Genomic DNA, 27,959 nt, shown 5'->3' with positions numbered 1-27,959 from the left:
CTTTGTTTTCTTCGCCATCTTCTCTTTTCCTCACCACTAGTCGGCTAACAACTGTAATAATTTTGATGAACTCGAATAATTTTTTTACTTTTTTGATAAACTCAACTAGATTCAGTCGTTCTTCTAATAAACTCCATTAGATCAAATTACTCTAGAACAAAATCGTTTGTCCATAATAGATCTAGAGAATTGAAAGTTTTTTTAATGAACTCAAGTAAAATCGAATTTGCCAAATTAGTGAATTCTAAAATAAATCCAACAATGAACTCACCAGATTTAGCAAATTTCAAGCTATACATAGCAGATTTGATGACAATTAGAATAGACCCAGTTATCTTCAACAGGTAGGACGAATTAAAGTCCTTGTGAACTTGAGTAGATCAACGAACTGAGGCAAATTTGGTGACGAATTCAGTAGATTCAAGCTCTTCCAACAGAAATTCGACAACTATTGCACCTAGTCTAAAGGGTTTCCAACGACACGAAACATGAATTTAATGTTGACCATACATCAAGTAAAATAAACACTATTTTTTAGTTTTTATTTTCATTTTTTAACAGCTCATAACAAAATCAAACAATGTTTTTAATTTTTATTTTTCCTATCAAAAATGGAATTAATGGATTGGAATGAAAATAACAAGATGGAATGAAATGGAAATTTTTTACACCATTTTCAAACTGATCCCTACAAATATCAAATCACTGCCTTGACAAATTCGAATTGGATGGAATCTAGAACAATCCGGCCTAGATCCAATGAGAATCCTACTCAGAATAACAAGTGTCCGGGTGGAAATGAGATTTTCAACCTGCTGGCGTGGCTGAAGAAAAAAGTTAATTTGGGTACTCGGATGATCTATACACAATATAAAAATGCTACACTATCCCGTACCATTCAAACAGTAAGATCATAAGAACTCTTCTTTCCCTCTCCCATCATCACACTGGATTCTGGCCAGACATCAACTCTTCTCCCCTCTCCCCTTTCTAAAAAAGCTTGGAGTGCGCGAGTAATGAAGTACATTAATTGCAGCCAAAGGGATCAATATCTTTACAAATAGCCTTCTTATTATAAAACATCTTTGATGGCATAATAGGGTATCAGCAAAGCCCATGCGGTCAGAGCACTCTAAAGCATAATTGTGGCCACACTTTGATTTCGATAGCAATTTCAGCCTGAGCTACGACCATGCCGCTTATATATTTCTTTCTGACGTGGGTGATAAAATTTGTCATTCCAAACTAATAGGAGCAGTGTCAAAATTCCGTGATCTTAGGTTTAAGTTTTCCCTCGACACCACAGAAAGGGAAAAAGAAAGAATCTGATATCCTCTATAACTGTTAGAAATGTTGCACAATCTGCAGAAAAAGGAAGGCCATTTTATGTGTCAGGACAAAATTTACAAGATGTCAAGCCCCGAAAGAAACTGCTATTGAGTTGATGATAAGAAAACAAACAAATATTTCATTAAGGAAACAAAAATGGGGAGAAAAGTTCAGTTCCACAACCATTTTTACTAGAGAGCCTTAATACATATCACACAGTAACCTATTTGATTAGTTGTAAATATCAAGTTTCTTTTCTCAGGCTCTTGAGCATCTTTTCTAGACTCCTACTATAAAGGGCATTCCCAGTGCAAGCGGCTCCTTGCCTTGCTGAGGGTCATATTTGTAGGTAAGTAAAGAGGCTGTTCTGATCTCAAAAGAGTAACCATACCGTTATGACCAAATGGTTCCCTATCAGACTGCTACCATAACAAAACAAAACAAAAAATGCAAATTATTACTCTACCTCTCCCTACCACCCACAAAAAAGTGCAGATTCAGGTATAACAGTTCATACAAGAATATGTTCCCAAGGGAAGAGGGAAGTATATAGGTTAGATGATGACAGGGATCAAGATAAAGTGAAAACACCAAGCAGTGCAGGACAATGGGAAAAGAGAAGGTATACCTTATATTTTTGCTTTGTCCACAATTGTTGTATATTCTATTGAAAGGACAAATTTTATACAGCTGGAGCACATCCCTTATCCATGAAGAGTAAGCGTCTCTGCTATAATGCTCCTAGCTTCGTTGCACAGTTCTTCTGGATTATTTCCTTGTATTGGTCTGTGGATAACAACTTTAACAGATCCATTGTTTATTATACCCTCCCTTCCAGCGGGCATGATTTTACCAGTTCCAATTAGAGTGATTGGGACCACTGGCAATCCAGTTTTGACCGCAATACTGAATGCTCCCTTCTACAAAAAAAAACGGCAGGATAAAATGACAAATTAGCAGAAACAATATGATTTCACAGATTGCCCAAGTTACAGAAAAAAAAAACCCTAATTATTCATTAAGAAAGAATGGAATCAAACAGGAAAATAATAGGGAGTAATGAGAAAAAAGAAAACAGAAAACAAATTCTACATTCCCTTAAATAACCCTAAAAGATGAGTCCTTGTGGTACATAATCTTGCAAAAAGTCAGGCTCTTTTCTCAGCCTTGATCTGTCAAATAAAGTAGACACAAACACAGGAAGTGATAATAAGGTGCAAGAATGAAATTAACATTGGCTAGCTGAAAGTACAAATGGCAGTTGTGATTGTAGAAAAGTTTTAAGGCCTACTTCATTATGCTGTTGAGAACCTAGTTTCCTCCATGTCTCTTAAATACCAAAAGATTGCTAAGCTATAAGTCAGGTTTCTTCAATGAAATCAAATTTTTCTTATTTTGACTGAATTCCTAGACGGTATACATGTGCAAGATGGAATGAGAATCAGGAACTAATCTTACCTTGAATGCACCTAGCTTTCCATCTTTACTTCGAGTGCCCTCTGGGAAGAAAAACACAGATCCTCCCTTCTTAACAAGATCCATACATCTTTTCAGACATTCCTGTGTCAGAGAGGGAACAAAATACATGGAAAAGTAACATCATAAGTCTGGCAAACTGGAAAAGGAAATTATGAAAAAAAGAGGAAAAAGATTGAACCTTGCTAGAACAAACTATTTTTATTACGAAAAAAAAATCAAGAGGGGAAAATAAGACTAACCAGTTGGCTTCTGCTGTCCATGCGCTTTAGAGGAATAAGACCCATTAAATACATAGCCCAGCCAACAACAGGGAAAAGAAAAATTGATGTCTTGCTAATGAACTTGAAGGTTCTTCCAAGAGTGAGAAGAGTATATATATCTAAAAAGCTCTGGTGGTTGGACACATATACAGCAGGGGCATCTGATACAGGTATATTTTCCAGCCCCTCAAACTTGATATTGAAAAATGGAGTGACAGTTGCAAGGGCCCAAATTTTGGCAACAAGATGATGAGCTTTTCTATGATATTGGTCAAACAAGAGTACGAATGGGTGTGCCACCAGCATCAGCACGAACAGAATAATGGCAACCACAGCTGTAATTCCATAAAAGCAAATTCCTCTAATTTTTGAAAGTACATGAGGTTCTGCACATACAGAAAAAAGAAGAGTGGAATAAGGAAAATGATTAGAATTTCAAGGTTGACACTGGAACAGAAAATTGAATGAAAGCCTTTTATGAGGAACCTGATAATGAGTAAGCAGCGTCAGGAGTCCCGGTTCCAACAAGCTCAGATTTTACAACCATGCGTCTTGCAAATCTATCACGGTTATGTAATTTGGAATCATGATAGAATCTAGCAACCTTGTCCTCTGGGTTAAAAGAGCACCAAGTTGCTTTTGTGCAGTTCCTTGGACTAAATATGGTGCTATCAGGCATGTCTATAGAAGAAACCATGTAGAGGAAACAGATTACAGCATGTCCATAGAAGAAACCATGTAGAGTAAACAGATTACAGCATGTCCATAGAAGAAACCATGAAGTAAACAGATTAACGGATATCCAATTCTAGACCAACAATCAAACAACAATGTGATTTCAAAAGTTCATAGCAGGATGATTAAAATTGAAAAAAAAAAAAGTCAAACATTTATTAGGTGTGAGGGCACAAGTCCCACAAACAATTTCATTACCAAGTAGTCCCTCGATGGAAACATGAGGGATACCACAAAAGTATCTTACAATACCTGTATACACATCCCATTCCTATATCATGGCTATAGAGGAATAGAGTGAAGATAGTTCTAATCCAATGAAAACAAGGAAGAGCACTGGTAGTTACCAACTTGAGTTTCAAGCTTGATTTTAAGGTCATAAGTGTTGGCATAGTTGCTAGAATCACACGATTCACAATTCGAATCATACAATTCGGTTCAATTCAATTTTGAACTAAACCAATTTGGATCTATAGGAGAATCAAAAACTGAAAAGAATCGGTGAATAGGAAGTGAAGTAGAATCTTATTAAACCAAAATTTAGAAATAAAACCAGAAAAATCTGAACACCCATTCATCTTCTAATGATATTTATGCTTTATGTATGTTCAAGGAACTTAATGATTGACAGAATAATAAATGATAAAGCCGTTGAAGATGAAAAAAGTAAATTGATTGATACTAAGGAGAAAGAAGACAAAAAAGAAAAGAAAAGAATAAGAACAACTAAGCAAGAGGATATGCTTATACTCAATATAATACTGAAGGAGAAGATGACATTGATGATGACTTTTATATTGAGGATGATTAATTAGAACTTAGAAGATGATGATCTTAATAATTGATGTGTTTTTATTTACTTATTTAGTACTTAAAAGATATATTTTGAGGATATTATATATTTTATATGAATATTTCTAATTTTTTGTTGAGTAATATGAGATTTATGCTTAAATTTTATATATTTATTAGTTTAAAATATATATACTAAATTTACGATTTGATTCCCGATTCTCAATTAGCAAAATGAATAAATCAATTCACAACTCAAATGTCAATTTAACAACTATGAGAACTGGCAGCACAGTTTCTTATGTTTTAAAAGTTAACAGTATTATGGCTCAATTAATGGCCTCAGGATTTATTGTGGGTTGAGTTATATTTTGGTGTCACATGCAATCCATATCTAGTCTAGAATATTTTCTCAGCCAACATCTCTTAATTTTTTATTTCAGGTACTTGCCTGTCATCCAATGACCCATAGAACATGTAACAACTTTTAATTAAATGAAGTTGATACTTTTAGAAATTGATGTCACGCATGATGCACAGTTGAGGGTTCTTGCATTCTTCTCCCACTCATGCTACTAAATATGGTGTCTCAACCAGATCCCTACCCTAAAACTAACTAAACAAGCATACATCACACCAAGTCCTTCCTGCATATTTTGCTTACATGCTTTAGCAACCAAAGCCGCTGCACCAATTTATTTGGAAAATGTTTGGCGATGTATTATGAAAAATCCAGTCACCCATTTGTTCAGAGATCAAAACAACTTTCCTTTTTTTTCAATTCTCAGGCCTATGGTCCTTTCTTTTACCCATTAATTAAAGCCCTAAAAAACTACAAGTTCTCTATTACTCAGACTCCATTTGGCTCAACTGCAAGCAGCTGTTATTTAATTCTTTAACACATGCTTCATCAGTTTTTTTGGGCATGTTCAATAATTGTTAAGAGTTTTGTCTAGAGTATTGATGGCAGCGATAGCAGTGTTATTATTATAGTTTATTATGCGGTTTTGGAGGGTAGAGATAGGCGGTGGCCCCACTTGTAATTAAATGTTAAGTTGGGGGTAAACCGGTAATATCCATACCTTGTAATAGCCCAGGAATTATCACCCTAATATTCTATAAATAGGGAAGGGGGGCTAGGCATCAACAACGCATAATGCAGTTGTTTCTCGAGAAAGAGGAAAGGCTGTGATTTTAGAATAGCTTTTGTAATCTTGAGAGAAGGCTTGAAATCGGGGGGTGCAACTGGTGTACTATGATCATTCTTTCTGAATCAAAGAAGGCTGCTCTTGGAGGGTTCTCAGGCTGGATGTAGGGTTGTCCTAAGGGGCAATCTGAACTAGGATAATCTTGGAGTTCTTGTAGATGTTTGGTTTGTGCATTCTTATTCTTTCAATTCCATTTTTGTTCTATTTATTATGTTCGTGAGGGTGTGCGGTTGAAAGTGGCTGAATTCTTGTCTAAGAAATCTGATCTAGTGACCCTAGGAATAACAATTTTCAGAAATTAATTATCATGAGCATGTTCTTTGAAAGCTCAAAAACAAATTGCCCTATACAGTTTTTGTAAATCTGAAAATGGAAATTTGATCCTAAAGCATTTCTAGTCAGCAAAATTTAAAAAAAAAAAATCTAAAGACTTGACCAAAGGAATTATTTTGTTCCTTTCCTTACTCCTCTGTGCCCCCCTCCATCATCATCATCACAAGCCTTTTTCCAACTAGGTGCAGTTGGTTACATGAATTCTTTCAATCATCTCTATCCATGGCCATATCTTCTATAAGGCCATTATGTCCTGTGGCATGTTCAAGGATTTCCCACAAGGTTCACCACCAAATTTTCTTTGGACTTCCTCCTTCACCTCCTTTCCTATAAACTTGTTCCATTCCATACACTGTTTTCACAATTGCGTCTATTGGTCTTTATTGTCACAGCTCCAAACCATTTTAATTGAGTATCTTATTTTCAATTGGTGCTGCCACAACCTAATTATGAATAATTTTATTTATATTTTTTTCTAATATAGCTGCATACCCACCATAACATTCTCATCCTCCCCCTGAAAAAAATAAAAAGAATAACAAGAATAAAGACAAACAAAAACAATAAATGAAAACCAAAGCAAAAAAACTAGATGGATTCAGGGTTGATTTCATCAAGAAGATGAAGGAATCAGGGATAGAGTAAGGGCAAGAAATGGATGGTTTTCCAACATTACATATGTCTTAGCAGAAAAAAAGAAACAAAAAAGGGAGTACGATACATAAATCATAAATGTGAAAAGGTCAAGGCATATCAGGATTCAAGAGGGCGAAAGACATTGCAAATTTATATGTATAAATGACATAATCTTACAATTAATTGTCTTTCTGGAAATTGCCTGTTTGACTGGAAATGAACCCAAATGTAGTCCAATGCATAACTGCAGGTCACGCTATAGCAAAGTCATTAAGTAGATTAATGGCAATTGAATGTCTATAAGAAAAAATGATTTGTGTTAGCAATGTCCTCAACAAATCTGTGAATTGACTGAAAAGTTCACAAATTTTGTTTTGTTTCATTTTGTTTATCCTAACCTAACCATATATTTGTTGTCTCCTTTCATGATAGGCCTTAGCCACCTTTCAGTCACCTCTCTGATTTCCTCCATTTCATTTTCTATCTGACAACCTCTCTTTAGTTTTGGTTTGCGAGTTGCCAAAGGATGGCAACTCCCATTGATGTTAGAAAGAAGAAAGAAAAAAAAGAAAAAAACAAAATAAAGCTATCAAACAACATGTAAGTTCTTTTATTTTTTATTTTTTTTAACTAAAAAAAAAAAAATCTGAACCCAAAAAATTGAAAACCAAAACTACAAATTGAAAACATTGTCAACCTTCCTCTCAATTCATCAATTTTATTGCTACTAGTTCATTAGTCAAAAAGGCACCCAAAAATTCATTACACGACAACCTCATGAAGAATATTCTTATATCTAATTAGCATAGCTTTAGGGGCTATTTAGTTACAAAAAGTAAAAAGCCTAAACCATAGGGGGTGTGGCAGCAATTTACCCCTTATCTATCTATAAATTTTCTTTTCCAGAGAAATTTGAAATTAAATATAGATAACTACTTCTTTATCTTGAAAATTGAAAAACAAAATGTTCAAATTTGCTATAAAAAATAAGTATTCAATTGTTATATTATGCAATATCACATTGTTAATAATAATAATATTATAATATTAAATATTAATCTATTATTGTTATAAGTTTAAAAGTATCAATACAATATTCATGATATTAGTAATATTAATGATAACCATTAACAATATTCATCAATAATTATTGTTTTATAATACTGATATTTTTATTATTAATATTTTAAATATTTATTAGTCAATTTTACTATTTATTAATATTTTTATTATTTATAACACTAATGTTGTTGATTTTGAAAATGTTATAATATTATTTATTTCTTCATTTTTATTAATTAATATTTTATATTATAATATTTTTAGCTATTTATGAGTTTTAAAATACATTTTTTTACTATTTATATAGACATTAAAATAGTAAAATTATATTAATTTTGAATGGGGTGAAAACTCAAGATTTTAATTTGGAAAACATGAGAAAACACCTCATTTTTGTGAGAAAACAGAAAAAAAAATCCTAAATATGTGTTATAATAATCAGTTTAAATATGAAAAACTAGAAAAGAGATTTTTTTTTTTTTTTCTATTTGGGAAGTTTTCTCATTTAAGGATGATTTCAGGTTTTTTATTCTTTGTAAAAGATTTCCAAAAACCTGTGCTTATTTTACACTACAAAATACTGGCTCCGTTGGGCTTTACCATTGGTCCTAGTTATGAAAAATGAAGGACCTTCACATTCTCTTTAAGTAAGGTATGGATAGTTCATGATCATTCACCAATATCGACTTGTCAGATACAATTCCTTAGGGTTGCATTACATTATGTGAACGCATTTCTTATCTAGTTGGGTTCCCTAAATTGCTATTTGCTAGAATGGTACAAGGAAATTTCCCTTTGGTTAGGGGACAGTAAACATTTCGTGTGGGTTATACAAACTGCTTTAGATAGTTGTCTAAAGATCCAAATAAATGAGGATAAAAGATATAGTCCAAGACTAGAACTAAGAGGAGCTCTTGGTTTGCTGCTTGGACTAGATAGATTCAGTCTGTTCAAAGTAGAAAAATGTAAGGGATAATTACAAAAACCTACATATGGTTAGCTATAAAATTAACTTATTGCCACCTTACAAAGACCTACCTAAGTGTATATCCTCATTCTCTATCGCTATGAAACTTTGTCAGCAGCTCTAAAATGACATATTTACTATTTTTATAGATTTTTTTCACATTTCCCTAAGTCTTTAAGACTGCTTTTTGGTTTATAATTACCTTTTCAGTTGAAACATTTCTAAAACTCTCTCTCATAGTTAACTTTTTATACCTAAAATCCCTCAAATGATTTTCTTTTAAGACTTGCAACTTTACCAGCCACTGCCCAAGCTTCTTCTTCCCTTTCTCATCTTCTTCCTTTAATTCTAGCTATTGCCGAGACTCCTTTTGTTCTCCCCCTCTGGCCAAGCTTCTCTCTCTATTTAAATACTCCCAAGCCTCCTCACAATCACATCCTCATCATTTTGCACACCATCCCTATAATTAATACATGCAGAGGTTAGGTGCACTAACTTGCCCCCTAGCCATGCCTTTCTCCGATAAACCCCATACCATATTAAAGCATAAGTCGTTCCCAGCTACAGACATTAGGTAGCACCTCATTAAAGCATTTCTTGGCCGCAAAGCAAGCGTAGAGGCGAGACACGTGGCTAGTCATCCGGATATCAACCCTTGCATTCGGATCTCTCCTTACCCACACATCTAAATGGCCATTTACTTCCTTGTCCAAATGCACCTTACACATATGCTTAATTTGGATTAAGAAAAGCTTTAACAGACTCAAACCATAACCAAAGTATGCAATATTATATATCAAATCGAAATTCTCGACATCTAGATTATGACACTTCAAACGGATCTCAATTCGGACTTCTATATCAAAAGTTATGGACAAAACAGTGCAAGATGCACAGTATTTTATTGAGAAAGTTTCGAAATATAAGGGCCATGTTTTGAAATAAAAGTCTCTGTTTTGTATGTTTCAAAATATAGAATGCAGGTTTCGAAATATAGGTTTCTGCTTGGCTATTTTGAAATTTTTAGCTCACGGACTCAACTAAACTCACACAAAACCAAAAACCTATGAAGAACAAACTCCCAAAACACCCACGACATTCCTTTAAACCCCTTACAAGTCCATCTTGCTCACTAACTTGAAAACTTGGATTCTTACAATCTCCCCCCCCCCCCCTTAATAGAATTTTGTTCTTGAAATTCGCATCGAGATACTCAAGTACCGAGGGATATCTGTCTCTTATAACCACTTGACTATCTTACACAACACTTAAGCATCAAGTAGACTTCCATCACTTAGATAGGGATCTTAGGAAATTGGGCTTAGTTAGGACAGTCGATAGACTAAAGGATACGGGCGACCGTTCGCGATCGGTCGACTGTTCCTTACCATCGCTCGCCAGCCCACTATGCCTTCTTACCATTACTTTCCCTTCTAATCTCAGTTCAATTTTGAAACCATTAACGGATATCTTGAAACTCTCTTGAATTCAAATCCATTGAGATAACGCTACTCTCATATCTTGTCACTTTTCACTTGGAAACTATGCTAGGAAGCATCCACCATTCATATCCAAACTCTCATATCATTTCACATACATAATTTACATAGACTTACTGTTCACCAGCCACATATATTACACATACCCTCATTTCTTCCTACATAGAACTTAGCCATAGCCCTTATTTTACAATATTGTCTTACCACCCAAAACACCACCCTCCTATGCAACGCTTCCCTCGTCCCCTTTAGCCCGGGACGTAACTTCGCTTTCAAAGCCGGCAAGTTCTTCGTTATCCCCGACACTGGAGCGAGTTGATTCTACACCACGATCCTCGAACTCCCAAGCCACTAACACAGACGGTAGTTTCTCAGGAAAACGCTTGATTCCTATCGGGTCCTTTTGGAACCTTCAACTGGGCTCCCAAAATTTCGCTTGTTGCTCTAAAGCCTGAATAAACTTACCATATTGGAACAGGAGATTCACATCTTCCAAAAGTATCTCCGTCACATGCCTCCAAAAGTCGTTTATAAACTTCTTAGTGAACATGATCTGCTTCTGAAAAAGCCCCAGAACTGACAATTTTGGTATCAGAGCGGAGGCTGGGGAGTAGTAAGATCTTGTATGCATAGGTGTCGGCGAATTTCTAGGGATGTCTAGCCGTTGGGTGCTAGTTTTGGCTAAGAAGTATAGGAACCCTCGGGTTAGGAAAAGTAGTTTCTTTCCCTAATGATTTGTCGAATGGCCTAGTGTGTAGATTCAGGATTAGTATGGAACCCGACGAGTTGAGCCGCAGAATGCAAGACGTTGGTTTGGGAGCCTTGGAATTGTTGTGGCACAGCTGGGAGCATGAGTTGCTCAGTCGCATGGGAGGTGCCCAACACCAAGATGAAATGGTGATCAATTACTTGTGTTGAGTTAACTAGGTATTCAGATCTACTATAGGTGAGCAGTTCTGGGGCCTTTCTCAGAAGCAGGTCTTGTTCACTAAGAAGTTTATGAACAACTTCTGGAGGCATGTGGCGGAGATGGTTTTGGAAGATGTGAATCTCCTGTTCCAATACGGTAAGTTTATTCAGGCTTTGGAGTAGTAAGCGAAATTTTGTGAGCCTAGCTGGAGGTTCCAAAAGGACATGACAAGAATCGGGCGTTTCTCTGAGAAACTATCATCCGTGTTAGTGGCTTGGGAGTTCGAGGATCGTGGTATAGAATCAACTCGCTCTAGTGTCGGGGATAACGAAGAACTTGCCGGCTTTGAAAGCGAAGCTACGTCCCGGGCTAAAGGGGACGAGGGAAGCGTTGCATAGGAGGGTGGTGTTTTGGGTCGTAAGACAATATTGTAAAATAAGGGCTATGGCTAAGTTCTATGTAGAAAGAAATGAGGGTATGTGTAATATATGTGGCTGGTGAATAGTAAGTCTATGTGAATTATATATGTGAAATGATATGAGAGTTTGGATATGAATGGTGGATGCTTCCTAACATAGTTTCCAAGTGAAAAGTGATAGGATATGAGAGTAGCGTTATCTCAATAGATTTGAATTCAAGAGAGTTTCAAGATATCCATGAATGGTTTCAAAATTGAATTGAGGTTAGAAGGGAAAGTAATGGTAAGAAGGCATAGTGGGCTGGCGAGCGATGGTAAGGAACAGCCGACCGGTCACGAACGGTCGCCCGTATCCTTTAGTCTATCGATTGTCCTAACTGAGCCCGATATCTTAGTAAGTGATGGAAGTCTGCTTAAGTGTTGCGTAAGAGAGTCAAGTGGTTATAGGAGGTAGATATCCCTCGATACTTGAGTATCCCGATGCGAATTTCGAGGATGAAATTCTATTAAGGGGAAGAGATTGTAACGACCCAAGTTTTTGGGTTAGTGAGCAAGGTGGACTTGTGAGGGGTTTAAAGGAATGTCGTGAGTGTTTTGGGAGTTTTTTGTTCATAGGTTTTCGGTTTTGTGTGAGTTTAGTCGAGTCCGTGAGCTAAAAATTTCAAAATAGCCAAGCAGAAACCTATATTTCGAAACCTGCCTTCTATATTTCGAAACATACAAAACAGAAACTTTTATTTCAAAACATGGCCCTTATATTTCGAAACTTTCTCAACAGAACACTGCGCACCTTGCACTGTTTTGTCCATAACTTTTGATATTTTAGTCCGAATTGAGATCCGTTTGAAGTGTCATAAGCTAGACGTCAAGAGCTTCGATTTGATATATAATATTGCATACTTTGGTTATGGTTTGAGTTGATTAAGGCTTTTCTTAATTCAAATTAAGCATATGTGTAAGATGCATTCAAATAAGGAAGTAAATGGTCATTCAGATGTGTGGGAGCCCTATCTAGATGAGTCAAGATATATTTGGACGGGTGGGTAAGGAGAGATCCGAATGCAAGGGTTGATATACGGATGACTAGCCACGTGTCTTGCCTCCACGCTTGCTTTACGGCCAATAAATGCTTTAATGAGGTGCTACCTAATGTCTGTGGCTGGGAATGACTTATGTTTTAATGTGGCATGGGGTTTATCAGAGAAAGGCATGGCTGGGGGGGCAAGTTAGTGCACCTAACCTCTGCATGTATTAATTATGGGAATGGTGTGCAAAATGATGAGGATGTGATTGTGAGGAGGCTTGGGAGAATTTAAATAGAGAGAGAAGCTTGGCCAAAGGGGGAGAACAAAAGGAGTCTCGGCAATAGCTAGAATTAAAGGAATAAGAAGAAGAGAAAGGGAAGAAGAAGCTTGGGCTGTGGCTGGAAAGTGAAAAAGAAGCCTCTACGTTGGTGGCTAGAAATTTGAAGAAGAGGAAGTTAGCAAGTTGCAGGGAGAAAGGAAGAAGTTGAGGAATTTAAGGCAAGCTCCCATTCCTTTTACTTTCTTTTTTTGCAAGCTTCCTTTCCCTTTCTTTTGCAAAGAAGTACTGTAATGAACCATGAGTTTATTTTCTGTTCTTGGCTTTGTTATAATCCCTCTTTCAGCATGAAAATAGGATTTGTTTCACCCTATTATCCATTGGGAATGATGCTTTCTTGACTAGGTTCAGATGCATGCAAGATTTTGTGACATCTTGTGGGAAGGTAGTGTAAGGGTTTGGTCTTGTTCTTGAGTTTTTGTTGGGTGGTTGAGGTTATCTAGTATTAACTTAGGGGTTAATGTAAAAATGGGGGTTCAAGTAAGAGAAGAGTCCGTTGGATGAGTTTATTGAGTTATGTGAATGGTCATAATGGTAACGTGCATGAAAAGTTACAAGAAGGATTATGGGATACTAAGTTAAGATACATAAGTTTAATATTGTTTGTATGTCATTAAGGGTGTGGGGTACAAAGCTATTGGCTGTCAATGACTAGCCTCCATCTAATCTTCAATATTGTCAAATATGCTGGATTTGCCAATAATGTGAGTAACAACGGGAGGTATCCCTAATCTTGAAGGTGAGGTGGTGTAAATATTTACCCATACAGGGGATCTATAATTGTATTTTAGAATATAATCATGTCAAATATCAACATGTTAACTTATGAATATGGGGTTAATGCCTTGTGTCATAAATGTGTTGGAAACATACAAATATGTGTTCAATAACGTGATTTGCATAACGTGGAACATGTGAGCTTTTGCATTGAACTAACTAAATAAATATTCCCATAACAACTATGTAAAGACCTTTGCATATACATGACAGTGTGAGTTGCACATGAGCATGCATGATATTGTATATATGATTATCAAGTGAGGTTTATGATGGGGATGGGTATTTGTCCCCTCGGTCTCTGAGCGAGGGCACTGTTATCGCTGTGCCGGTGATGTCTGGGCAGGTTAAGTGTGTGCTACCATGCCAAAAGAAGGTGACGTATGATTGATGAATGTTATGAGTCTTGATGTTGTATATCATATTGTTAAGCATATTGACAAGCGTAAGCCTAAGGGCTATTTATATTTTGTTGAGCATGCGCATGTGATGCATTATAATATGAAATCTTTCAAGGGCGTATATGATGTAAAAAGCAAGGTGAGTGTGAACGTGCATGACAGTGCACAGCATATAATATGAACTTAGTCCGAATAGCCATCTGGATAATTATGAATATGTGACATACAAACCCGTGGAACCTGACATGGGTATATAACGTGAAGTATAATGAATATATGCAATAACTTGTGACATGGCGTGGGAGCAAATGTGGGAATCCTTGTTATGGCTAGTCGTGTGATTCTTTCGGGATATAATTTCTTATGATGCCCTTTTATTTTCAATATGCTTGATGAGTCTTGTGACTCACCTTTGCTATTGCATCATTCTAGGTTCATGTGTGGCCGAGCCATGGAGCCATGAGGCCTAAAGGAGTCGATGTATAGATGTTGCGTACAGGGTCATCCTGACCGTGAAGATTTTGGGGATGTGCTGGGCCAAGGGATCTAATGTTGTAATCCTCACTAGGAGTTTTGATTGAGTTGGGTATATGTGAAGTGATGTTGTATTCGCTATGCTCTTATGATGTAAAAGAATGGTGAGGAAGAATGTAAGGTAAGGTATTTTAATTTTAAATTCTTTAGTTGCGGCCTAAAAAATTTGGGGTCGTGACAATTTTTGTATTAGAACTGACCCTTGGAGAAGGCGGTCCGATGAGGGCGGGGAGTGGCGCTGGGGCGCGAGGGCTTAAACAAGGAGCGGCTCCTGGCAGGCTTCTAGGATAGCAGCTTCCAAAGGAGAGAAGATCTGTGACTAGTTATAAGGTCGCATGACGAGAACGTCATGTGCTCAAGGGGGGTTGAATGTAATACCCAAAGAGCCCAGAGAATGATAGTATATATCGAGGATAAGTAAGAAATGAAACAACACCAGCTGGATATCTTTTGGGCTGAATGTAGGCAAAAAACTCCTGGGTTAAGTGTGCTTGAACTGGGGAAGCTTAAGGATAGGTGATCTCTGGGAAGTTCGAATAAGCCCATCAGGGTAAGTTGTTCTAATCCTTCCTATCGCTCAATGCGGGATGTTACAATTATCCTGGCAGCCTATATATTACTATGCAAGCCCCAAAAATGGAGTTATCTCATTCCAACAGGCAATATTAACAATTCTTCATTGTGCCTTCCTGTTTACTACCATAATCAGTCAAGGCTCACAACAGCAACAATCATGAGCTTTAATCCCACTAGGTGCGGTTGGCTACATAAATTCTAGGTCTGCATTGGAAGGATAACATTACCATAGTCATAGTGACACTTCTGAAGGCCTCCTCACTGATCAGCATCACTCTTTAAAAGCCCAATGCTTTTGATGCCCTATGTTGATAACCTCCTGTGCCATAAAAGTAATAACTTCCTTGAATTCTATGAGCCCTTCTACATGATGTTCAGTGTCTTTCTCAAGGATATCAAGTTATTCTGTAGCATCTCCCAGTGTTCTAAAAAGCGCTAGGCGCTAGTCAGGTGGCAAACTGGCGCCTGGCGCCTAGCGCCTAGGCAGGGACTAGGCGGCACCTAGAAAATTTAATATTTTTTATTTTTTTAATTTTTTTTCTTAATATATTCTCTCTCACTCCCCCTTGGGCAAATTTTCTCTCTCTCTCTCTCTCCCTCTCTCTCACTCCCCCACCCCACCCCCCGTCCCCCAAATTTCAGCACTCTCTCTCTCTCTCTCTCTCTCTCAAACCTGCCTCCTTCGATCACAGCGATGGTCACTTGCCTCTTTCAATCCCATCGCTGCCCCCTGTTCGTTGTGCTACCACAGGTAAGCTCAAAGGCTTTTCCCATCCTTGTCAAGCGGTGGCAGAGGCGACGGCGACAACGAGATCTGATAGAGGCGACGACGACTCTGCAATAGACAGTCGATGGCGTTGCGCGCGAGAGAGAAGGGGAAATCGACGAGAGAGAAGGGGTAACGGGTAAGGGGAAACAAAAACCTTAATAAATTTATACTAAATCGATTCACGCAGCCCAAGCGATTCACGCAGCCGATTAGGCCATAATCAACCAGGCAGTTCACGCGGCTAGGCGTCCGCCTTGGCTGCCTAGGTGCCGCTCGGTACCGATTAGCCGAGCTGATGCCTAAGGTGGCCAATTTGGCCATAATCACGGAGGCCAGCGACCGCCTAGCGCCTCAGCACCGCCTAGGCTGCGTTTTAGTTCACTGATCTCCTGTAACCATTTCCACCATTAAAAGTTGAGTTTTCCAAGCACCAATAACATTTAAAGAATTATTGCTACCCTTTTTGGATCAGGTGTGTAGATTCCTCCCACTCAAAAGGTCTTGCTCTTGGACCACAGTGGTGTAAGATTTTCTTCTTGTTTGACATAGTGCCCTTAATGACAATGCACCCTAGCTTGCTTACACTTTGTAGAAGCCACACAACCCTTATAACCAAAAGCTTGTATACCAATTGTTACCACCCTATTACTCCCTCAACCTCAAGTGAGCCACGTAGCACATAGCTTAAGTCCCCATTTGACATTCAAGTGTCACAAAAAAGTAATTGTTTCTGAAATGTGGCCCATGACAAAGTGGTGTTTGAGTAAGACTTCGATGCATTATTTGTCTACTACTATTATGGGCCCAATAAAGACACCAAAATTAAGGTACACACAAGCTATTGTAGGCCATTCCATTCCTTAGAGAAAGCAGGAGTTGGAGTAGCAAGGGCATTACATGATCAGGTGGAAAAAAATATCACATCCCGCATGAATTAGAGACGAGTGCTATATGGGTATATAAGATCTTGGGTGAATCACACCTTATAGCGATTGTTTTTAAGACATGAGATCATCACACTATGTTGAGGACACCTTACAATTATTTTCAATTTCTTGCATTATATCTTAGTCAAAGAGGGATGTGAAAATTGATAAAGAGGAGATCAAATGTAGGAAAATCCAAATGACACAATTTGTCAAAATCCATGGGACTTGAATTTAATTGACAACAAAACCTTACAAGAAATTCATCTTTTTTAAAAATGAAATTTACAAAACAAAAGTGTTAGGATTAGGAGCGCGCTTTAGACAACTCAATCAATGTTTACAAATGCTAGTCTCTCACACTCCTCACCCAAAATCAACCCAATCAACAGAAATAAGAAATTGAAAGAACAAAATTAAAGGAATGAAAAATAGAGAAAGAAACAACCAAACCAATCAAGAAGACAGGCGATATATCTTGGTTCAGGCCACAAGAACAACCTTACATCCAGCCACCAAAACGAGAGCAATTCCACTAGAAACCAACTTCGAACAATACAACATATCCCTTTCTTTCACACGAATTCACTGCTCATAGAGATTACAAATGATTTTCTCTCTCACAAGCCTTTTCTCTTTTCTTACAGCAATATCACTCGTACACCCACTGCAAGATTACAAGACTATCTCTCACACTAGCTTTCTCTCACAATCCAACCCTCACACTTAACAATGAGAATAATCAGGAAAAAAAAAAAAAAGGTAATTGGCAATCTCCTTCTCCCCCTTATTTATAGACATAAGGGCGAGATTTACATAGAGAGAACTAACTAAGATAATTCCCCATATACTTCTCACTCAATAACATATTCACAATTAGCCTATTTACCTAACTATCATTGCCGCATTCAAATACCTAACAGCTGATATGTTCGAATCCCTCTAGTCTTCCAGCCACAATAACAATTCTTCACCATTTTGATTGAGTTTCTGCCTCAAACCTGTCATCATCAAATTGCTCATCATCCGGACCTGCATACACAAGATCATTTATACAAAATAACCTGCAATAGTCTTAAACAATGGTGTAACTTAGTCATAGGTACTGCCTTAGTGAATATATCGGCTGCATATCCTCACCAGCCACCTTAATTAGGTCTACTTCTTTTCTTTCAAGTATCTCTCTAATAAAGTGGTACCTCATACCAATATGCTTTGTTCTCTTATGGTGAGCTTGATTTTTAGCTAAGTGTATAGCACTTTGGCTATCACACATTATGGTAGCCTTAACATCTTTCTCTAGGAGTTCACCTACTATACCCTGCAACCATAAGGCTTCTTTTATAGTTTCAGTAATAGTTATATACTCAGCCTCAGTGGTGGAGAGAGCCACTACAGATTGTAAATTGGTTTTCCAGCTAATGGTTGAGTTCCATAGCTTAAACACATATCATGTAGAGGATCTCCTCTTATTTATATCCGCTACATAATCAACATCAATGAACCCTAGAATGTTAGGCTCTTCATCTAAACTAACTCCACCATAAACTAATGCCACATTGATTGTTCTTTTTAGGTTCCTAAATATCCACTTAACGATGGTCCAATGGTTTTTCCCCGGATTAGCCATGAACCTACTTGTAACACTCATGGCATGGGCTAAATCTGGCCTTGTACGCACCATGCAATACATAAGACTACCTACAACACTTGAATAGGGAATCTTCTTCATCTATCTCATTCTCTCTTCATCACTCGGTGATAGCATGTGGGACAACTTAAAATGTTGAGCAAAAGGAACATTGACTTCCTTTGCCTCGAGCATATGGAACTTCCTAATGAGCTTCTCAAGATAGGACTTTTGTGATAGCTGGACCTTCCTTAGCTACCTATTTCTAGAGATTTCAATTCCTAGAATCTTCCTAGCCTATCCTAACTCCTTCATTTCAAAGGCTAATTTCAACTTCAGCTTTAAACTTTGGACTTCCACATGTGATTAGCTTACAATCAACATGTCAAGAGGAGATATATGGAGATCTTAGATGAAATATGCCTATAATAAATGCAGCTATTGAAATCACTCCTCTTGAACCCTTGGCTTAACATGAATGTGTTGAATTTCTTGTACCATTGTTGGTTCATTGACGTTGATTATGCAGCGAATATAGATAAGAGGAGATCCTCTATAGGATATGTGTTTAAACTATGGAATTCAACCATTAGTTGGAAAACCAATTTACAATTTGTAGTGGCTCTCTCCACCACTGAGGTCAAGTATATAGCTGTTATTGAAGCTATAAAAGAAGGCTTATGATTGAAGGGTATAGTAGGTGAACTCCTAGGGAAAGATGTTAAGGCTACCATAATATGTGACAGCCAAAGTGTTAATACACTTAGCTAAGAATCAAGCTTTTCATGAGAGAACAAAGCATATTGATGTGAGGTACCACTTTATTAGAAAGATACTTGAAAGAAAGGAAATAGACCTAATTAAGGTGGCTGGTGAGGATAATGCAGTGTCAGACCCTCGGTCTGCTTACGGTCCTTCTCGTAATTGAGAGAAGGAAGGTTAGGCGGGAAAGGGAATTGAGGGAGGGGAAAGAGAGAAAGAGAGAGAGAGAGAATTAGAGAAAGATAGAGGCAAAACTTGGGAGGGAAAGTGGAGGGAAAAGATCCGTGCATAATTCTCACATGATCCTCATCCTCGATAGCCTTCATTATTTATAAGAGAAACGGTTATTACATTGGCCAAGTTGCCAGCCAAGTGGCCATGTGCAGCTAGCTATGCTTCTCTACAAACAGTAGCTCCTACATCAGGGTAACTACGCAACTAACTGGAGGACTAATTACAAGTTTACCCCTTAGGCTGTGACAACTCCCCCTCCCTTGAATTATTTCTTGTCCCCAAGAAATTACAGGAGACTAGCGACCCGTGGAAACCGCTGTAGGAGATCAGGGAGGTATTCCCAAGTTGTGTGGTCAGGATGCAAATGTATCCACTGCACTAGAACTTGTGTAAGTGGCACCGAGTTTGTGTAGGTCACCCGCTTCTCCAGTATGGCTTTAGGCTCTGCTTCAACAATGAGATCGTCCTGGAATTCTGGTAGCTCTTGGTGGACGTCAGCTGTGGTGCCCGTCACTTTCTTTAATAAAGAGACATGGAAGACTGGGTGCAATCCCACACCCTCTGGAAGGAGTAGGCGGTATGCCACTGGTCCGATCTTTTCGACAATCTTGAAGGGTCCATAATACTTAGGACTGATTTTAGATATAGGCCCCTTGGTAAACAGATGTTGTTGGAACCGCTTAACCTTCAGAAAGACTTCGGCACCTACCTCGAAGTTGAGGTCCGTGCGGTGCCTATCTGCCAGCTGTTTCATGCGATGTTGGGCTGAAGTAAGCTCTTGTTTAATAACTTGCAAGGCTGCTTGTTTGGCCTGTAAGTATTGATCCGCTGTAGTTTCTGCAGGGCTGTAATGTATGATCGCGGGAATTATGGGAGGTGGATATCCAAAGAGGGCTTCAAAAGGAGTCCGCTTATAGGCAGTGTGGTAATTGGTGTTGTACCACCATTGGGCCAAAGCTATCCACCTATTCCAGCTTCTTGGTCGGTTAAAGCATAGGCATCGTAGGTATGTTTCGAGGCATTGATTCACCCGCTCTATTTGGCCGTCGGTCTCCGGATGATAAGCTGATGACAACCGTAACCCAATGCCCAGTCCATGCAGTAGGGTCTTCCAAAATTGGCTAGTGAAAATCTTGTCTCTATCAGATATGATGGCTCGTGGCACGCCATGGAGCTTGAACACATGGTCCATAAGTTTTCGGGCTACCTCAATAGCCGTGAAGGGATGTGCTAGAGTAATGAAGTGACCAAACTTGGTGACCCGATCGACCACCACCATTATGGTGTCAAAGCCTTCAGACTTGGGCAGGCCTTTGATAAAGTCCATGGTTATCTGCTCCCACACTTGGGAGGGTATCTCCAAGGGCTGGAGGAGGCCGGGGTAGGGCACTTGCTCATGTTTACATCGTTGACAAGTGGTACATCTGATGACATGCTGAATTACATCCTTCTTGAGCCCTGGCCAATAGAAGAGTTGTTTCACCCGGTGATATGTTACATTCAGTCCCGAATGTCCCCCTATAGGGGAGTCATGTAGAGATTGTAGGATTTTTTTCTTCAGTTGCTCATCCTCCCCAATGACTACCCGACCGTTGTATCGGAGCAAGCCTTCCTTTAACGTATACTTTGAGTCTCCTGGGGACTGTACCGCCAATTGAACCAGTAAATTTTGAATCCAGTTAAACTTTTCATAGCTGGCGGTTATGCCCTGCACCCAGTCTGGGATCAACGCTGAGATGGCATGGGCACTGCCCTGGGCTTCTCTTCTTGATAAAGCATTCGCGACTACATTTTCGCGCCCCTTCCTGTACTGGATGATATAATCAAATCCCATGAGCTTAGATATCCCCTTCCGTTGTAGTTGATTGTGAGCCCTTTATTGGGATAGGAATTTAAGGCTCTCATGGTCGGTCCAAATAGTGAAAGATCTGCCTTCCAAGTAGTATCTCCATTTTTCCACTGCCATGAGGACAGCTAACAGTTCCTTGTCGTAGATACTTAGGCCTTCATGCCTTGGAGCTAGAGCTTGACTCAAGTATGAAATCGGCCTACCTTCCTGTATTAGGACCGCCCCTACCCCTGAATCACAGGCGTCCGTTTCTAATATAAACTCCTTAGAGAAATCCGGCAGTGCCAGAATGGGTGCCTTGGTCATGGCTTCTTTAAGAGAGACAAAAGCATGGTCAGCCTCCACTCCCCATAAGAAACTGTTCTTCTTTAATAAACTGGTGAGGGGTTTACTGATCATTCCATAGCCTTGTATGAATCTTCGATAGTAGCCCGTAAGGCCTAAGAATCCCCTCAATTCCTTGAGGGTCTTGGGTTTGGGCCATTGGGACATAGCTGCAATTTTCTGTGGGTTGGTACTTACCCCTTGCCCTGAGATAATATGGCCAAGATATTCCACCTGTGCTTCTGCGAAGGTACACTTGGATCTCTTCACATAGAGCTGATGGTGTTTGAGGATTTCAAAGGCCATCTGTAGGTGGGTTAGATGTTGGTTGAGGTTGGTACTATATACTAGAATGTCATCAAAAAAGACCAACACAAATTTCTGAAGGTGGGGGGCAAAGATATGGTTCATGAGGGCTTGGAAGGTTGTCGGTGCGTTTGTGAGGCCGAAGGGCATAACCAAGAACTCATAGTGTCCTTGGTGTGTGCGGAAGGCTGTTTTGTGATAGTCTTTTGGGTTCATTCGGATTTGATGGTACCCTGAAGTGAGGTCGAGTTTGGAAAAAATAGATGCTCCTGCTAGCTCGTCAAGGAGATCTTCGATAATGGGAATGGGAAATTTGTTTTTGACGGTGATGGAGTTAAGTTGGCGGTAATCCACACAAAACCTCCATGACCCGTCTTTTTTCTTTACTAACAAAATCGGAGATGCAAATGGACTTTGGTTGGGTTGAATTAAGGATTTGGACAGCATTTCCTTAATTAGTTTTTCGATTTCAGCTTTCTGTAGAGGGGAGTAACGGTAGGCTAGGAGGTTTATGGGTGCACTATTTGGTTTAAGGTGTATGGAATGGTCAAAGAAACGGAATGGAGGGAGTGTGGTAGGTGTGGCAAATAAATCCTCAAACTCCATTAGCAATGTGTGAATTGAGCCATTAGAATGTACCTGATTTTCTGTTGTGAGTGGAGATCTGTCCCAGTGTTGCTTCCCACTGTTCCCTTGGCCTGGTGCAACCTCCTCCTCTTCACCGAGATCCACTTCTCTAGCATACAGGGAATGTAACTGGCCTATGGCCGTCCCCCCTTATTCCAACAGCCTTTGCAATCTCTTTCCCGTTACTGCCTTGCAATCCCCTGTTCCTTGGCATCCTTCCAGAGTTATCTTCTGACCTTCCCTGTCAAAGGTGACCTCTAATGTATTGAAGTCAAAGACCAAAGGACTTACCGTTCGCATCCAGTCCACCCCTAGGACCACATGACATCCCCCTAACCTCAGAATTCGCAGATTAGCAGTGAATTCATGCCCATTCATCACCCATCTGAACCCCACGCATTTTGATTGACTCACCATCCGGCTGCCGTTGGTGATCAATACAGAGAATGGGGCAGTCACCTGTAGAGGGCAGTGTAACGCAGCGGCTGTTTCCTCATCCAGGAAACTATGGGTGCTACCACTGTCTATGAGAACTACCAACGCCCTCTTCCCTGCTAGTCCCTGCACTTTGAGCACCTTGCCCGAGGTCTGGCCTTGCAGCGCATGCATAGACAATTCCTCTGGTTCCTCCTCCTCAGCTTCATCCCTATCTTCCTCTCCCGGCCCTTCCATTGTCAACATCATCCTTTTACATTGGTGGCCCGCTCCATACTTTTCCCCGCATCTAAAACAAAGTCCCAGTTGTCTCTTCTGTTCTATGGATAGGGACCTGGCGGGTAATTGGGCCGGTGGATTTCTTCCTGATGTACCGTTTCTTGGCCAGGATTGGTTGCTGCCTCTATTCACCCCTGTGTAAGAGGTATCCTCCTTCACGCCTTTCGTTGGCAGGCGATGCCTCTTAGCAAAGGTTTCTAGGGACAGTTCGTGGAGTCTGGCCTGTTCCGCAGCTTGCCCCACTGATGTGGGGTACAGCATTTTGATCGTTGGTCGGATCAAGTCATCCAACCCGTTGATGAAGCTAGATACAAAGTATCCTTCATCCAGGGACAGGTGAGCTAGCGACAGTAGTGATCATAGCTCCTCGAACCGTATCTGGTACTCCTCCATCGTTCCCTTTTGTTTCAGCTTATTGAATTCTTCAATAACGTCCGTCCTGGTCTTCTCCCCGAACCGATTGCAGAGCCCATTAACGAACTCCGGCCAACTCCATTCAATCCTGTCTCGGCTCCAATTCTGGAACCAAGCGTCCGCTACATCGTCCAAGTACGCGGCTGCGGTGTTCACCTTCTCTCCTTCAGCCACCCGATACTAGTAAAAGACTCTCTCGCACCGCCTGATCCACCATCGGGGCCTATCCCTTTCGAACAAAGGGATGTCCATTCTGGGTCCTTGTAACGTGAAGTGATTTCCCCCTCCTCCACGGTTCAAGTTAGGTTGATCAGTTTCCATTCCTTCGTCTGTCCCCCCATGTCCCGGGTATCTCCGACTCTCTCTTGGCATCATGAGAATTGGCGCCGAAGACGCTCTGGGGGGAAAATCGGTGGGTAAGCTGGCGTGCGGGTGTTGAGCAAAGAGACTTAAGGCAGCACTCAATTGTTGATTAAGCTGTTGGCTGAGCCCTGCGATCTCCTCTTGTAACCCCGTCACCGCTCGGTCCACTGTCCTATCCAAATTAGTGGCGTATTCCGATCGACTACGATTAATCTCCTCCTCGGTGTTACGAATGCCCAGCTCCAATAGATCCAGTCAGTCCTCTACCTGCTCCCGATACTGCAGCATTCCACCCTCCACCGCATCCAATCTGGACTCCGTCTGCTTCGCCTTGGTGCCTTCAGCCATCCTCCGCGCTCAGGTCGCTGGCTCTAATACCAATTGTCAGACCCTCGATCTGCTTAGGGTCCTTCTCGTAATTGAGAGAAGGAAGGTTAGGCAGGAAAGGGAATTGAGGGAGGGGAAAGAGAGAAAGAGAGAGAGAGAGAGAGAGAGAGAGAGAGATAGAGGCAGAACCTGGGAGGGAAAGTGGAGGGAAAAGATCCGTGCATAATTCTCACATGATCCTCATCCTCGGTAGCCTTCATTATTTATAAGAGAAACGATTATTACATTGGCCAAGTTGCCAGCCAAGTGGCCATGTGCAGCTAGCTATGCTTCTCTACAAACAGTAGCTCCTACATCCGGGTAACTACCCAACTAACTGGAGGACTAATTACAAGTTTACCCCTTAGGCTGTGACATGCAGCTGATATATTCACTAAGGTAGTACCTAAGGCTAAATTACACCATTGTTTAAGACTATTGCAGGTTATCTTGTGTAAATGATCTTGTGTATGCAAGTCCAGATGATGAGCAGTTTGATGATGACAGGTTTGAAGCATAAACTCAATCAAAATAGTGGAGAATTGTTATTCAGTTTTGTTTGAGTGGCTGGAAAACTAGAGGGACTTAGACATATCAGTTGTTAGGTATTTGAATGCTGCAGTGACAATTAGGTAAATAGGCTAATTGTGAATATGTTATTAAGTGAGGGGTATATGGAGAATTATCCCAGTTAGTTCTCTCTATAAATCTTGCCCTTATGTCTATAAATAAGGGGGAGAAGGAGACTGCCGATTATCTTTTTTTTTTTTTTTTTTTTCTGATCATTCTCATTGTTAAGTGTGAGGGCTTGATTGTGAGAGAAAGCTAGTGTGAGAGATAGTCTTGTAATCTTGCAATGAGTGTTCTCATGTAATAGTGAGGGAAGGGATTGTGCGAGTGAAAGTCTTGTATTGTTTTTATCAAGAAATTAGTGGATTGCTCTCTTTGTTGAAGGCTGGATGTAGGACTGATTTATCAGTTCGAACCGGGATAAATTCTCAGTACCTATTGTGTGGTTTGATTGTTCTAACTCTATTCTTTATAATTCTTTAATTTATGTTTATGTCGTATGATAGTACTGGTGAGTTGAAAGAGTGAAGAGTGTTATTTGTTGACTTCTTGGGTGAATTAACAAACTGTCAGTGCTCCCAATTCTAACAAGAAGCTTTTTCATTGAGAATAATGAATACAATGGGAATCACATGTTGAGACTCGACATATATGACGATTCAATTCCTTTACTTGGCTACTTCTAATACAACTTTTAAATTGAGAAGTATAACCTTCTAAAGATAATTTGACTGCTTGTGTGTAGTCACTTCTCCAGGTTCTAAAAACACATTATTAAACTACCTCAACACATCCCCAACAGTGTTATGCTATTCCTACCTTGTCATATTTAGACTATGTGGCCTAACATGCACTGCAATCTGTTCTGTCTACTGGAAAATAAGTATTCCTGTAACACAAAGTCAAAATAACTGGGATAGTGTCTCCAGAGTATGCTTTAACAGGTTGTTTCATGGCTTAGTATCTGTTCCCACACTTAATAGATTAGCTTGATTTACAGAAAAAAAAAAAAAATAATAACGGATTAGCTTCAGAGTTTGCAGGTTAGACATGGGCTGAAGATAGGGGAACCAGGAGTGGTCAAAAGCACCTCTATAAGAGAAGAAACTAACAAATACAAATTACAAATACGTTGAATGTAAAATATTATGTTTTCGTCTTTCCATACTCTTATTTGGGAGCATCTTCCTTCTTGTTCTTCAAGAATTCAAAATATATCAATGTATGCGGTTTCCATTATATTATATCTCTTGAAAAGTTTTAAACTAATTACTAACGCACTATTTCAAACTAAATTTTCTTAATCAGCTATAATGTATTCTTAAGAAATTAAATACCCTCACTCAAGAATATAGATAGAGTTCATCATAAGTACATGAATAACATATTATTGAATTTATCTCAAGCTAGTTTTCTCAGCAAGCAACTACTTATGCTGTCGCTGCCAATCAGTTTAACACATCATTGGCTATCCGCATTAGGCAGTAATTATACACACAACAATATTCCAAAATCATTATTGCAAACATGTTCATCAATTAAGTATCAGTATGTAAATAACTTGATAAGTATGTAAATAACTGTTATCAAGTTAATCCAATCCTTTGATAGGAACCCATTGCTAGCATGTATCTTAGTTTCATATTTACAAAACAAACCAAACATCAGATGACTCCCAAATTCTGATACTGGAATTCATATTTGAGGTGTAAGCATGGAAGTTCGTAATCGACAATTATATGATTGTGCTTCCCTTTCTTTTCCTTCTAAACTCGTTATATTCAGCTAATCAACATACACCAACGTGTGTGCGCAGACACATTTGAATTGTGAAATCGATAAACAATAAAATGTTTGCCCTAAGAATGAGTCTAATGAATTACCGACGGACAGAGTGGTATTAGAGCAAATAATCGAAGAAGGTAAAGAAAAAAAATCTACATATTACCGGCTGAATAGAAATAGGGAAGTGAAGCCTCGCTTCCTTTTGCCTACCTGAAAAATGAGCGCAAAACAAAGCTAAGACAACGCAGTTTGGGGGGAGAGAGAGAGAGAGAGAGAGAGAGAGAGAGACTTACAGAGACGAAGTGGATTCAACGGACGGGAGAAGAAGTGGTAGGGTTTCAACGGAGAAGAGACTTCCATCGGAGTAAATGTACAAGAGCTTGGGCCCCTAGACTCTCATGGAACTTATCAGTCGGTGCGTTTGCCAACGCTCTCCACAGTTGAAATAAAGACGGCGAGCCGGCGTACCAGCCTTTGATTCCGGTTGTGTGAACTATGTGAACGGATTAAATTAGTGACGGAATATATTAGTATTTTATATTATATTTGATAAATATTATATTATTTGGGGGTAATGAATTATTTCGGGTTATATGGTAAATGACAAAATTGCCCCCATTGCCTTCCACAATATATATATCTATATATATATATAAAAAGAATAAGACGAGATGGCTCCGGGGCACAAGTCAAGTTGTCGGGCAAGCAATATGTCGTGCTTGCACCAATGGGTTGTGAATTTGATCTTCGCCATGTGTAGTGAGACAAAGCTTCATACTTGTGATTTATCTCTTTTACAAGAATTGAGAGTACGAGTTGCGGGAGGTGCGCAAGGGCGATCATCTCAAGAATAAGACATGATGGAATAATGAAGAAAAAAACAAAAAAGAGAAAGGCTTGCAATCGAGTCAAGCCTGAAAGTTCGACTTGGGCTTTAGCTCGAGCTTAGTTAAAATAGTCCGAGCTCAAGTTCCAAAATAATAGATATCACATATAATTAAAAAGTCTCAAAATAGCACAATCATACCTTGTTGAGAGTAGA

The 27,959-nt window shown here is 39.3% G+C and overlaps 1 protein-coding gene across 4 annotated transcripts; it reads right to left on the bottom strand.

Moving 5' to 3' along the window:
• Window positions 1-573: 573 nt before the first annotated feature.
• LOC127806633 (1-acyl-sn-glycerol-3-phosphate acyltransferase BAT2, chloroplastic) lies at window positions 574-27,959 on the bottom strand. 4 transcript variants are annotated; one of them, XM_052344043.1, is made up of 9 exons: window positions 27,945-27,959; window positions 27,211-27,410; window positions 27,081-27,127; window positions 6,950-7,028; window positions 3,555-3,749; window positions 3,048-3,454; window positions 2,788-2,889; window positions 1,958-2,246; window positions 574-1,362 (listed from the first exon to the last, which is right to left on the bottom strand). In XM_052344043.1, the coding sequence occupies exons 2-8, from the start codon at window positions 27,275-27,277 to the stop codon at window positions 2,034-2,036; spliced, it is 1,110 nt and encodes a 369-aa protein (XP_052200003.1). In that variant the 5' UTR covers window positions 27,278-27,410; window positions 27,945-27,959; the 3' UTR covers window positions 574-1,362; window positions 1,958-2,033. The 4 variants fall into 4 exon arrangements, with proteins under 4 accessions (XP_052200003.1, XP_052200001.1, XP_052200004.1 ...); XM_052344041.1 differs by lacking the exon at window positions 27,945-27,959 and having other exon boundaries at window positions 1,958-2,249; XM_052344044.1 differs by lacking the exon at window positions 27,945-27,959 and having other exon boundaries at window positions 1,958-2,249; window positions 6,950-7,016.

This window comes from Diospyros lotus, chromosome 7, assembly GCF_014633365.1.
Source record: "Diospyros lotus cultivar Yz01 chromosome 7, ASM1463336v1, whole genome shotgun sequence".
Lineage (NCBI taxonomy): Eukaryota > Viridiplantae > Streptophyta > Magnoliopsida > Ericales > Ebenaceae > Diospyros > Diospyros lotus.
Note: the sequence above shows the minus strand (reverse complement) of the source record. Positions and strands in the feature narration are given on the sequence as shown.